Here is a 13,390-nt window from a genome sequence, read left to right as displayed (position 1 = left end):
AACTAGTCAAATACTCAAAGAATTAAAGCAGTGAAAAAAAATCATCTGAATACAATTTAGAAGACCAATCTTGAGAATCATTAATCATTAATCTCTCAGAAAAAGACCTTAGTAAAAAACCTAAATACTATGTTATAGGAAATAATGCAAGAAAATTGCCTAGAAACATTAAAAATTGACAAGATAGTATTGATAGAAATAATGCAAGAAAATTGCCTAAAAGCATTAAAAAGACAATATGGTATTGATAGAACCCACAGATTACCAAAAGAAAGAAATCCCAAACTTCAACCAAAGAAATAAAATGTTTAAACTTCAGAATTTCAATGTCCAACAACAAATATTGCAAACAAACAAAATAAGCTCTTTAGTTATCTAGGAAAATCAGTTCAAATAGCTCTACACTATTATTTGTATATGAATAAAAAAAAGACGGTATTTGAATATGTTGTCTCCAAAAAAAGGAGATTGGAACTGATGATATACAAACACTTCAAATGTATGAAACCTAAGTCCAAGGTATGAAAAAAGTTTAAAATTAAATCAATAATCTCATAATTCTAGAACTGCAAAGGTTATTATTGTTATTTCAAATCTTATATTAACTGAAAGGCAAAGAAAAAAATGAAGTTCAAAGATGTAAGAGGGAGTAGGGCTGAAATCAAGATGGAAATCAGAAGTATAAAAAAAAAATTCAGTAAGACAAATGGGAGAGAAGGCAAATTAAGAAACTATGACCAAGAATTTCTCCAAGACTACAGAGTTCCAAATGGACAATAGTGAATAGGATATAAAGGAGGGAAAAGTAAATTAATAATCTTAGGGAAAAAGTACATATGATTCATAAACAAGCTGTCTTCCTTTCTTTTTTTCCTTCCTTCCTGTGTGAGTGAGACTACTTACTCAAAGTACAACCAGGCAGTCTGGGAATACGGAAGTGATCAGAAGTTGGAAAGGCACTGCCAACAAGCCTAGTTTTAATACAAAATTGGGAACCAGCCCAGGGAAAGGTAGAGAAGTAGAATAAGAAAAAGAAAAAACTAATTTTATCCAAGATGAGGGGACAATAGAAACTAAGGGACCTACTAAGATAAGCTCAAATGATTTATGCATAAGCTGTACGATTCAGAAATCCTACATTCAGGATAATCATAAGCAAATTAAGACAAAACAGAAAAAAAATTGTCTGATCAAATAAGGGAAGAATTCATGACCAAACAAGAGATTAAATAGATCATAGGAGATTAAATGAGTAATTATGATTAAACTAAATTTAAGGCTTTGGGAAAAACAAAGCCAACACGGCCCAAACTATCAAGAACATGGGAAACAAGGGGGAAATTTATAGCAAGTTTCATTGATAAAAGTCTAATTTCTCAACTATATAGATAACAATAAAAGGAATAAAAATAAGAGCCATTCTTCAACTTATAAACGATCAAAAGATATGAACAAGCAGTCTTCACAGGAAGAAATCAAAGTTGTCAATAGTTATGTGGAAAAAATATTCTATTAACTAAAAAATAGGAAAATAGAAATTAAGACAATTCTGAATTACCATCTCACATTCATCAGATTGGCAAACAGGAGAGAAAAGAAAAATAACAAATGCTGAAGGGGGAAATAGATGCATTCGTTGTTAGTGTTCTCCATTCTGGAGAACAGCTTGAAACTAGGCCCAAAGGGCTATAAAACTGTGCATACTTTTATCCAAGCAATAACACTACTAGATCTGTACCCCAAAGACATCAAAGGAAAAGGACTAATATGAACAAAAATATTTAAAGCAGCTCTTTTTGTGGTGGAAAAGAATTGGAAATTAAAGGAGTGCTCATCAATTGGGAATAGCTTAACAAATCATGGAATATGATTATGTTAGAATGAAATACTATTGTGCTATAAGAAATGACAAGGATGCTCTCTGAAAAACTCTGGAATACTTAAATAAATTCATGCAAAGTGAGGTGAGCAGAAGCAGGAAAACTTTGTATATAGTAAAAGCAATATTGTAAGGATGACCAACTGCAAAAGGACTTTGCTACTCTAACTCAAGACAATGATCTAAGACAATTCCAAGGAACTCATGATGAAAAATGCTATCCAACTCCAGAGATAGAAGTGATGAAGTCTGAATGCAGACTGAAGCATACCTTTTAAACTTTCTTTTACTCCTTTTTTGTTGTTTGTTTTCTTTTGCAACATGGCTAATATGGAAATGTTTTGTGTGGCTTCCTAAAGTATAATCAATATCACATTGCTTGCCTTCTTAAGGAAAGGAGAGGGTGGGAGTTAGGGAGAGAATTTGGAACTCAGAATTTCTAAAAATAAAGGTAAAAAAATTGTTTACATGTACTGGGGAAATATTTAACAAAATAAATAATAATATGAAAAATACATTCTTCACTAGGTTCTTCATTCTTTGTCAGAAACGTATTATTTTGTGTGTTTGTTGGGGTAGATTGGACTTTTTGACTTCTGAGATCTTTTTCAGTGCTAAAGTTACAGGAAGTTATGTAAATGTCACTAAAAATTTTTATATCATTTTCATTTATTATCTATTAATTTATATCTAAACCTGTAATATCATTGGGTAAGGAATTCCTGGTGATAAAAATAAACTCATTTACGAATTATATAGCACTTGGTAGTTTTAAAGAGTTGCTTAAGGCATCAAGAACTTAAATGACTTGTCAATTATCATATAGCTAGCACATATCAGAAATGGGACTGGAACCTAGGTCTTCCTTACTCAGAGGCCAGTTGTCTCTCTATTGTGTAGCAGTGCCTCTACTTTTCATTTAGATTAAGCTGAACTCTGTCTCCCTATAACTTTTACTTAATGGTCCAACTTCTGCCCCTGGGGAGCAGAGCACACTAAATTCTTCTTCCATATTTGTCTTATTTGATATTCGAGGCTGACATGTCTTAGACTTATAAATGTTGGAAATTTCACCATTGGGAAATTTCATACTTGAAAAATTTCCTATTGATAGTGGGTCTTGACTATTGGAATGTGAACCCCATTGGCATGGGAGGTTCCTCCTCCTCCCATCTTAAGATTACTTTAGGACAGAAACCTTTTGCTGAACAATGGAAAGGACTTTGACCTATGCTTAAGCATAGAACAGGAATTTCTTTGAGTCATGATTGATTTTAGAATTGATACAATGGAGATACTTGGAATCAATCTCCACCCTATTCAGTCCTAACAGGATTGAGTAAGGGCTGCAGCCTAGATCAAAATTTAATTATTCCAATCTCTACCCTACTCAGGTTAACAGGATTTAGAAAGGGCTGTAGCAAAGGATCAAAGATTTAATTATTTGATAATATGACCTTCAACAGACATGTGCAAAAGCCAGAGACCTCTGGGCGGTCCTGGGTTTAAGCTAGAACCTCCATTGGCACAGGGAAATTGATGGACAGGTGATTGGTAGATGTGAGGACTGAGGGGAGGCAACTTGGATGGTTTCCTTAAAGATAGGGGAGTCTGAAGACTCGAGGAGGGGGGTTGAGAAGTTGGTCGGTGTGGTTGGTGTGTGCTCTGAGGAGCTTGCTCTGAAGGAAGCTGAAAGTGGGGGCCTCTGAGACTGTTTCTCCATTTTGGTCACGTGAGTAATAGGGACTGATCTCTTTTCTTTGCCCCAGCTATCTAAGGGCTTGGGCCTTTTGGCCCAGCCTAAACAGAAGGGGTATTTAAGCCCTATTTCCTTCTCTCCCTTTTCTCTCTCTCTCTCTCTCTCTAATTACTTCCTCCTATTGTAATTAAACTCCATAAAAGATTGACTGCTGACTTAAGTTTTCATTTAGGAATTACATAGCTGATTCCTTGGTGACCTTAAATTAATATATATCAGTCTTTTAAAGTGATTTCCTTGTCACACATGCCCACCCTAAGTTTTTACTCTAAAATCAGTACCCCACTTCCCTTAGATTATCTTCCTGAGCCATGGTTTGGTGTGCCTTAATCATTTTCGTTTCCTTGCTTTGGAAGGGGTTCCAGGTTCTTGGTGTTTTTTACTTAAATGCTCAGCTCTTTACCACCCTTAACCCTACTTTGCCCTGCTGTCCTCTTAAGATACCATTCACTTCCACTTTGCCCTTTCCTGTTGAACTTTGCCTTTACCTTTCCTGTTAAAAAAATAATCTTGCAATTGGTATTTTTTAAAAAACCCAACTCTCCATCTTCTTAGATGTCTTCCTCTCATATACTTTCCCTTTTCTGGTGTTCACAGCAACTTAGTTTTCTATGAAAGACCCTTCAACTCTTGAATCTGCTCCAGTGTTAAGAGTTTCCTTCATTCTCCATGACAATCCCGGAAAACAAGAATATAAGCTCTCTGAGAAAAGTGCTATTTCCGTATTCCCAGCAGCTCAAACAGTAATCCCTTGCATAGAACAAGTGCTAGATAAATATTTGTTGGTCTGAATTCCAAATCTGTCTACGTCTCCAGAAGGAAGCTACTGAAGTGACTTAGAAGAATTTGAAAGCTAAGTACTGAAAAAGACAAAAAGGTGTGAGAACTATTTGAGGCCAAGTTGAATTTTATTTTTAAAAATATTACCCCAGGATTGCAAAAAACTAAAATGTTTGTTTTGTTTTAAATATATCAAAGGATAGACCATGATGCTTCTAACACTTCCAACAGATGTAGGGAGAGCTCTCAGTACCAAACCCAGAAAGGATGGAGTGATACTTTAAGAGTTTGGACAAAGACACCTCTATGAACACAAGCACAGAAATGACTGGTTAGAGAACTGAAAAGGTCCTCACAGTTATCGAAACCTCAGTGGGAAAATAAGTATCTCCTGATGAAAAAAGACAGTCTAACTCTGGTCACACGAAGAATGAGACTGTTCTTTGGAAACCAAGACCAAAGAAAGCCAGTCCATTTTAACACAATAAATTCACGCGTTTATTATGGTAAACAAATGGCTATAAAGCCAAATCGTGAATCAGAGAAATTGAGTGGTTTGTAAATGACCACATAGAGCATTCAAAGCAATGGTAGGAGATGGAGAAAAAAAGGCTTGTAATGAGTGACTGAATCAGCAGCAGAGAATCAACACGCAGTTCAGATGCTCTAAGGGCAGTTATCCATGGAAAGCCTCCAGAATCTTACACCACTGCTTGTGGAACTTGCTGAGCTGAAGCCACAGGAATTGGACAAGTGAAAGACCACCCAGCATTTCTGAACAGTCTGTTCCTTATGTATTTGTAGAGATAATTTTCCAAACCAAATAAATTGTGTTCACTGTTGGTGGAGAACCTGCTATACTATATAAAAATAAGAAGGAATGAGGTTAGTGGCTACTTTGTAGAGGCAATGTTTTCAATTTTCCCTATGTTCATTGGTAGGTAAAGTGCTCCTTTCCTACACTCGAGCCTGAAAGAATTTTGTTAGGTTTCCCAAAGAATGCTGAAGCGGCACTCTCCTCTGATTTGAGGTTGGTACGATTTCAGGGGTTTGGCAAATGAGGGAAAAGAAAAGTTGCTGAGATGAAAATTGAGGAGTCAGATCTGTACTTTAGTAAAATACAGAACAACAAATAGAGGCTAAGGTAAAAACAGGGGAGCAATTTATTTAAATGAAATAGTCCTTTGGAAATTTTTCAACAAATAGATAAAGGGAGGCAGACAAGAGACAATACAAATTATTTACTCTGTTGATTGATGTACATAAAGCAGACTTAAACAACTACCTGGATTCAGTTACTACTTAAGAGACATGTTAAAAAGAGAGACAGCCAAACAGACATCAATGAAAATGTAGATTTAATAAGTAATTTTCACAGAGATTTCAGGCTGTTGGGAGAGAAAAAAAAATTCCATTTCTGAGCATTAAATTAAGTGTCACTTCTGGTATATAATAAGGATTGATTTGTTATAAGTCTGTTTTAATAATATACAGACCCATAATCTTTCAGGTAGAATGAGGCTAAATTGCTATTTCCAAGAAAACATTTCTGTGATTTTTAAGAATTATGTAAAAATCTGCCCCCCTCCAAATTAATCATTTTTCTGGGTTTGTTATTGAAAGTAATGACTTCTGAAGTATTTTTAATTTTAAAAGAAATACTTTTTGTGGGGAACTTTGCATGTCTATAAATTCCCTCCAAAGACTCTAAAGTACTTAAGTAACTCAGAATTAAAGGAGGTAAAGAAACCCTAAATTCTAATTTAAAGCATTATTAAATCATGAAAATTTTGTTATTGTAATTATTAGCATATAGACATCTTTTATAAAAATTCTGAAGTTTTTTCAATCTCATCTGAGACTGAGTAAAATATGTACTTACTAAAACAGTATGTATTTATCTTGAAGAAAGAAAACAATATTCCAAAATACTCTAAAGAAAAGTGCTGTAAATTTGGTAATATAGCTCCATATTTCTGTATATTTGCCCATAAAAAAGACAAAACCACCGGAAAAATTAACTGAATGGGGGTGGGGAAAATGCATTTTATGTGACTTACTGCAAAAAGGCTTCATTTACACCTTCTAAAAACTCAGAACTGAGGATTTCCTTGGGTTCACCTCCATGGTAGGTGAGCAGAGCCTCCAGCAAAGGTAAGATATCTGGCAGAGTGAGAAGCGGGACACAAAGCAGGGATATGGCCTTTATTTGCCTCTCTGGAATTCTGAATAGAGAAATAAGATAATAAATAAATGTCCATTCCTTAAGACTATTCTCTAAGAAATATAAAATATTTAGACTAAAAGAAACTATGATAAGATATCTATTTCATTTTCCCAACTTCAAGTAGGATAACCCCTAGACTGTGATAATCTTTCTTACTTTTTAAAAGAAAATATACAGCCTTCTTTCATAACCATTACTCTCATAACTGCAATTTTTTAAAATATTGTCCTGAGTCCAATCTTTACCTTGTTTTAGCCTCATAGGAAAAATAATAATGATTAGATAAATAACATCATTATTCTCAAACATATATTTTCTAATATATGAGAGACAGCAGAAAACTTTTTGACATAAAATTCATTAAACAAACTTTTATTGAATGCCTACTATGTAAGAGAGGAACAGTTCTGATGAGGATGTAAAGATGACTAAGAAAGTTTCTTGCTTGGGGGAGCTTATAATTTAGTAAAAAGTGAAAAAAAGAGATAAGAGCTGGCATTTATTTAATATGCACATAAAGTTTTGCAAAATCTTTAAAATTATCTCACTGAACTGCAAAAATGATTTTAGAGAAGAGGAAACTAAGGCTGAAAGAGAAGTAATTGTATCTGTGATCACAGACGAAGTATCCGAAGCAAAATCTGAACTCGGATTTTCCCTACTGAAGTCCAACACCCAATCTATCATTCCATATGTACATAAATATTTATAATACACTGTTGAAATGACAGGATTTGTAACAGAAATATTAACCAAATTGCTATGAGAATAAGCAGAGAAAAAACTTCTATCTGGCTGGAGAATCAAACACTGTTTCAAGAAGGAGAAAATATTTGTGCCAGGGCATGAAATATTAGCAGAATTTAACTGTTTTGAATCTATTAAAAAAATAATTCTGATGAAGAGAAAAGGCAATTCTTAAGCACTGGCTATGTGCCAAGAACTGTACTAAAAGTGTTCTATAAATATTACCTTCTTTATCTTTATGACAACTCTGGATGGCAAGTGCTATTATTATACCCATTTCACAGCTGAGGAAACAGGCAGACAATATTGTTACTTGTCCTACATACATACAGCTACTAAATGTCTAGGGTTAGATTTGAACTTGGATCTCCAGGCCTAGCACTCTATCCACCAAACAATGTTGCTATCTCTGAAGAACAAGGAGGAATTTCTTTAAAGATTAATGTGAATTCACAGGAAACTTGTTGGCGAACTTAAAATTTTAAAATATCTGTATAGAAGATTCAAGTAGGAGCAGACAATTGGAGGGTAAAAGCTAAAACATCACATAGGTCTGCCAAAACTGTGCACAGTCATAAAGTTCAGTGTGAGCTGAGCTGGGTAAAAGAAGCTACAAATAACAGGGAATTTTAAAGTAACAGTCGGGGAAATAAACTGATCAAAGAGAGTGAATGAGACCGTGATCCCTGATTCCCCAGTGGAGGGAAAGAAGGCAGAGATACTCAACACTTACTCTGCATCGGTTTTCTCTGCCAAAGAGAGGAAGTAAGCACTGGAAATGCTAGAGAAAAGGGTCTCAGGTCCCTCCTTCCTTATCCATGGGGAAGAGGATGCTGCGCTGCCCTTGCTGAGCTTACCAGAGTGGCTTGTGGGGGGCTGTGTCACTCACTGTCAGTGATCCATAGAAAACAGAAGGGGATCAAAGAAGTGGAAAGGGGCAAGTGTTGCTCTTATTTAAAAAGATGGGAGAGAACAGAATCTACCAACCACAGACCAGGGCAGTGAGCATGGATGTCTGTCAAAATTCCAGACCGTATTATTTAATGAATGATTAAGATGATGCTGATTACAAAGAAACGTAGCTTCGCACTGATCATGACCAGTTTCAAAAGAATGACGGTGCAGCATATTTCCTGGCTCTCAGCAGAGACACAGTGGATGGACAAGAAGTTTAGAAAAAGGCACGGGTTTTTACAGACAATGAGTATATGTTTATTCTTTGATGACAAATTTGTCAGAAGGGGTAGGGGAGTCAGGGAGGGGATGTGGTAAATCAGTGAGAAGTGACAGATACAAAAAAGAATAGCAATAAAACATTTAAAAAGACAAAAAGATTTACAGAGAATGAAATAGTTATGATATTTTAGAGGAAGTATTTCATTTATTAAATGATAACCAGGTATAAAATTTAATTTAATTTTAATTGATTGCATTAATCTTTAATATGATTTTTCTTGTGGAAAAGATAGACAAGAGCTAGGCAAGAATATGGTTAAATGAAGTATTTTTTTGCATGATAATACATGTATTACCCAGATCAAATTGATTACCAGCCTGGGGAAGGGAAAGGCGGAATGGAGACAGTTTGGATCTTAAAATATTGGAAAACACATATTGAAGACTGTTGCTACATGTAATTGGGAAAATAAGATATCTTTGAATAAAATTATTTTTTTAAAAAGAGAGTATTTATGTTACACTTTAAGGTTTGCAAAGCACTTTACAAATATTACCTGATTTGATCCTTGTAACAACCCTACGAGGTAAGTGCTATTATTATCTCCATTTTACCCTTGATGTAACTTAGGCGCAGATTAAATAACTTGTCCATGATCACAAAGTTAATAAATATTTGAACTCGGGTTTTTCTAACTCCAGGACTGTTCCTCTATCTACTGTGCTACGCAGCTACTCACAAATGTAAAACAGCTGAATCACAGGACCAAAATAAAGGAATCATTAATGATTCTCTAATGTATAGGAATTGGTGACAGGCCTCATGCTTAAGTTTGACATTTTTTTATCAGTGACCTAGACAAAAGGTGGCATGATTATTAATTCTGTATTAATAAATGTTGTATCAATTCTATAGAGGATGCTTGAAGGAACTGCTAATACTGCTAGACAGGAAAGAGAAAAAGTATAGTAAGAAACCCAAATAATCCTGAAATGCTAAAAGCTAGGTCAAATATTATATTATGAGATTTAATAGGGATAAGTGTAAAATCTTAGATCCTACCAAAAAAAAAAAACTGTCCTGTATAAGTAAAGAGAGACACAACCAGATATTTTAAAAGGTTATGGAGGCAGAGCCAAGATGGAAAGAGTAGAGGCAGGAGAAGCTTGAAACCACCCTAAGAACCCTCTCCAACCAATCTTAAAATAGCACCACAAAACGAATATGGGAAGGAAAGAACCAACAAAGAGATGGAATGAAGCCCCTTTCATGTAGAAAACAACTTGAAAGGGAGGCAGACAGTGCCTGGGTCACTGGGGTAAGAGAGGAGCACAGACAGCAGGAGGCTACAACTAGGAGGAAGCAGCCACCCCCCACCTCATATCTACTATTCTAGATCTAAACTTGAACCTAACCTGGTATACAGACCCTTAGCCTAAGCCAACAATGGTGCAACCCAACACACACCCCCGTACAGTTCCAAGCAAACAGAGAGTGAGGTCCAGAACTCCAGTCAGAGAAGTCTGTGCTGCACACACCTGATCTATAAGTCCAGAGTGAGGCCATGAGCCCCAGCCCAAGCTTGTAGTGAGGACCTGAATCCCAGTTTGAGGCTGTCTATGCTGCAGGGTAAACCCATGTTAAACCCCCAGATCCCCAGGGAACCCCTTACCAAAGCTTAAGGCAGAGCCCAAGGGCAAGACAGTCTACAACCTGCCTGACCTGATCAAGCATAGAGTGAGATCAAAAGCCTCTGCCCAAAGGCAAGGCTAGAATTTGAGCAATTAGCAGGCTAGCAGAGTAGGGGGTGGTGATGATTAAATCAGCAGTGGGAGGTGGCTCTCAGAGGTTCCTGCCCACAGGCCATCATATCACCTTGGAAGAACTGAAACTTGCAGAAACCCAGAAATAAGGCTAAGGGTAACATCGAGGAAGAACTAAAATTTAAGAGCCTGCTCTGTCCTCCTTGAGAACAGAGCCTATCTTTAAAATAAAAGTGAAAGTCAAGAAAAAGCTGGGGAAATGAGCAAACATTCAAACAAACAAACAAGCCTAACTATAGAAAAATTTTATTTAGGCACAGACAACAGAAGGGGACAGTGAAAGCAAATACTTGCAAAACTTTAAAGAAAAATATAAACTGGACTCTGATTCTGGAAAATTTCAAAAAGGATTTCAAAAATTAAGAGAGAGAGAGAGAGAGGAAAAATGGAGAAGAAAAATGAAAGCAATGCAAGAAGAAATGGACCAAATGAAAAAAGAAGCTCAAAAGCTCTTGGAAAAAAGTAATTCTTTAATGAACTGGAGGAATTCCATGTGAACTGGAATGACCTCCAGGAATTGATACAGAATGAGAGGAGCAGAAACAGGAAAACATTATACACAGAGACTGATACACTGTGGTACAAGAAATTTAATGCACTTATCCATTAGTGGCAATACAGTGATCCTGAACAAGTCGGAGGGATTTACAAGAAAGAACACTATCCACATTCAGAGGAAAAACTGTAGGAGTAGAAACACAGAAGAAATACAAATGCTTGATTACATGGGTCAAGGAGGATATGACTAGGGATATAGACACTAAATGATCATCCTAGTGAAAACATCAACAACATGGAAATAGGTTTTGATCAAAGACACATGTAAAACCCAGTGGAATTGCATGTCGGCTACAGGAAGGAGTGGGGAAAGGGGAGGGAAAGAATATGATTCTTGTAACAAAGGAATAATGTTCTAAATTGACTAATTAAATAAAATTTTCATTTCTTAAAAATTACAACTGGGCAACTAAAAGCTAATGACTTCATGAGACATCAAGACATAATAAAACAAAATCAAAAGAATGAAAAAAAATAGAAGAAAACATGAAATATCTCATGGAAAAAAATTGACCTGGAAAATAGATCCAGTAGAGACAATTTGAGAATTATTGGCATATCTGAAAGCCATGATGAAAAAAAAAATTCCGAACATTATAATACAAGAAATTATCAAAGAAAACTTCCCTGCCATTCTTGAACAAGAGAGTAAAATAGAAATTGAAAGAATCCACAGATCACCTCCAGAAAGAAATCCCCAAATGACAACTCTCAGACATATCAAAGCTAAATTCAAAAGCTCCTAAGCCATGGAGAAAATACTGCAAACAGACAGAAAGAAACAATTCAAAAACCATGGAGCTACAGTCAGGATTACATAGGACTTAGAAGCCTCCACATTAAAGGATAAGAAGGCATGGAATGTGATATTTCGGAAGGTAAAAGATCCAGGTTTACAAACCAGAATCATCTATCCAGAAAAACTGAGTATATTCTTTTGGTGGTGGGGGGGGGGGGGGGGGGGAATGGTCATTCAATAAAACAGAAGATTTCTTTTTTTTTTAAACCTTTACCTTCCATCTTGGAATCAATACTGTATATTGGTTCCAAGGCAGCTAGGCAATGGAGGTTAAGTAACTTGCCCAGGGTCACACAGCTAGGAAGTGTCTGAGGCCACATTTGAACCTAAGACCTTCTGTCTCTAGGCATGCCTCCTAATCCACTGAGCTACCCAGCTGCCCCCCAAATAGAAGATTTCTAAGAATTCCTGATAAAAAGGCCAGACCTAAACAAAAAATGTGATGTCCAAACAAAAGACCCAAGAGAAGTCTAAAAAGGTAAACAAGAAAGAAAATTTAAGGGACTCAATAAGGTAAAACTGTATGTATTCCTACATGGAAAGAGGATATTTGTAATTCTAAAATGTTTTATCAGTAATAGAGCAGTTAAAAGAAATATATAGAGACAGAACATGTGGAATAAAGCTAATTAGGATAACATGATATTTTGGGGAGTGAAAAAGAGGATTTCACTTAGAGAAAAGGAAAGGGAAAGATGAAATGGGATAAATTATCTGACCTAAAGAGACACAAAAAACTACTACAGTGGAGGGGAGGAGAAGAGTAGTGACAGGCAATGCTTAAACCTTACTTTCATCATAAGTAGCTCAGAGGACCCCAGCAAGACAGTCTATGATAAACCCAAAGATCTCAGCTTTGTGGACAAAAATACACTATTTGAGAAAAATTGCTCAGACAATTGGAAGACAGCATGGGAGAGATTAGGTTTAGATCAACATCTCACACCCTACACCAAGATAAACTCAGAATGGGTGAACAACTTGAACATAAAGAAGGAAATTATAAGTAAATTAGGAAAGATTTTAAGACCAAGCAAGAATTAGAAAAAAATTACAAAAATGCAAAATAAATAATTTTGATTATATTAAATTAAAAAGGTTTTGTACAAACAAAGCCAATGCAAACAAAATTAGAAGGGAAGTAACAAATTGAGAAACAATCTTTATAATAAAAACCTCTGACAAAGGTCTAATCACTCAAATTTATGAGGAGCTAAATCAATTGTACAAAAAACTCAAGCCATTCTCCAATTGATAAATGGGCAAGGGACATGAATAGGCAATTTTCAGATAAAGAAATCAAAACTATTAATAAGTACATGAAAAAATGTTCTAAATCTCTTATAATCAGAGAAATGCAAATCAAAACAACTCTGAGGTACCACCTCACACCTAGCAGATTGGCTAACATGACAGCAAAGGAAAGTACTGAATGCTGGAGACGATGTGGCAAAACTGGGACATTAATGCATTGCTGGTGGAGTTATGAATTGATCCAACCATTCTGGAGGGCAATTTAGAACTCTGCCCAAAGGGCACCAAAAGACTGTCTGCCCTTTGATCCAGCCATACCACTGCTGGGTTTGTACCCCAAAGAGAAAATAAGGAAAAAGGGGGGATGCCCTCCATTTGGGGAATGGC

General features: G+C 35.8%; 1 protein-coding gene across 2 annotated transcripts in view; it reads right to left on the bottom strand.

Moving 5' to 3' along the window:
- Positions 1-13,390, bottom strand: part of FANCC (FA complementation group C) — a 223,763-nt gene that overhangs the window by 75,996 nt on the left and 134,377 nt on the right. For both annotated transcript variants that reach the window (XM_007497923.3, XM_007497925.2), the window contains one exon: positions 6,479-6,643. In XM_007497923.3, the coding sequence (XP_007497985.1) occupies positions 6,479-6,643 (165 nt within the window). The remainder of the gene's footprint in view (positions 1-6,478; positions 6,644-13,390) is intronic.

The sequence above is a fragment of the Monodelphis domestica genome, chromosome 7 (genome assembly GCF_027887165.1).
Source record: "Monodelphis domestica isolate mMonDom1 chromosome 7, mMonDom1.pri, whole genome shotgun sequence".
NCBI lineage: Eukaryota > Metazoa > Chordata > Mammalia > Didelphimorphia > Didelphidae > Monodelphis > Monodelphis domestica.
The sequence above is the reverse complement of the archived record's forward strand: the minus strand, read 5'-3'. Positions and strand labels throughout refer to the sequence as shown.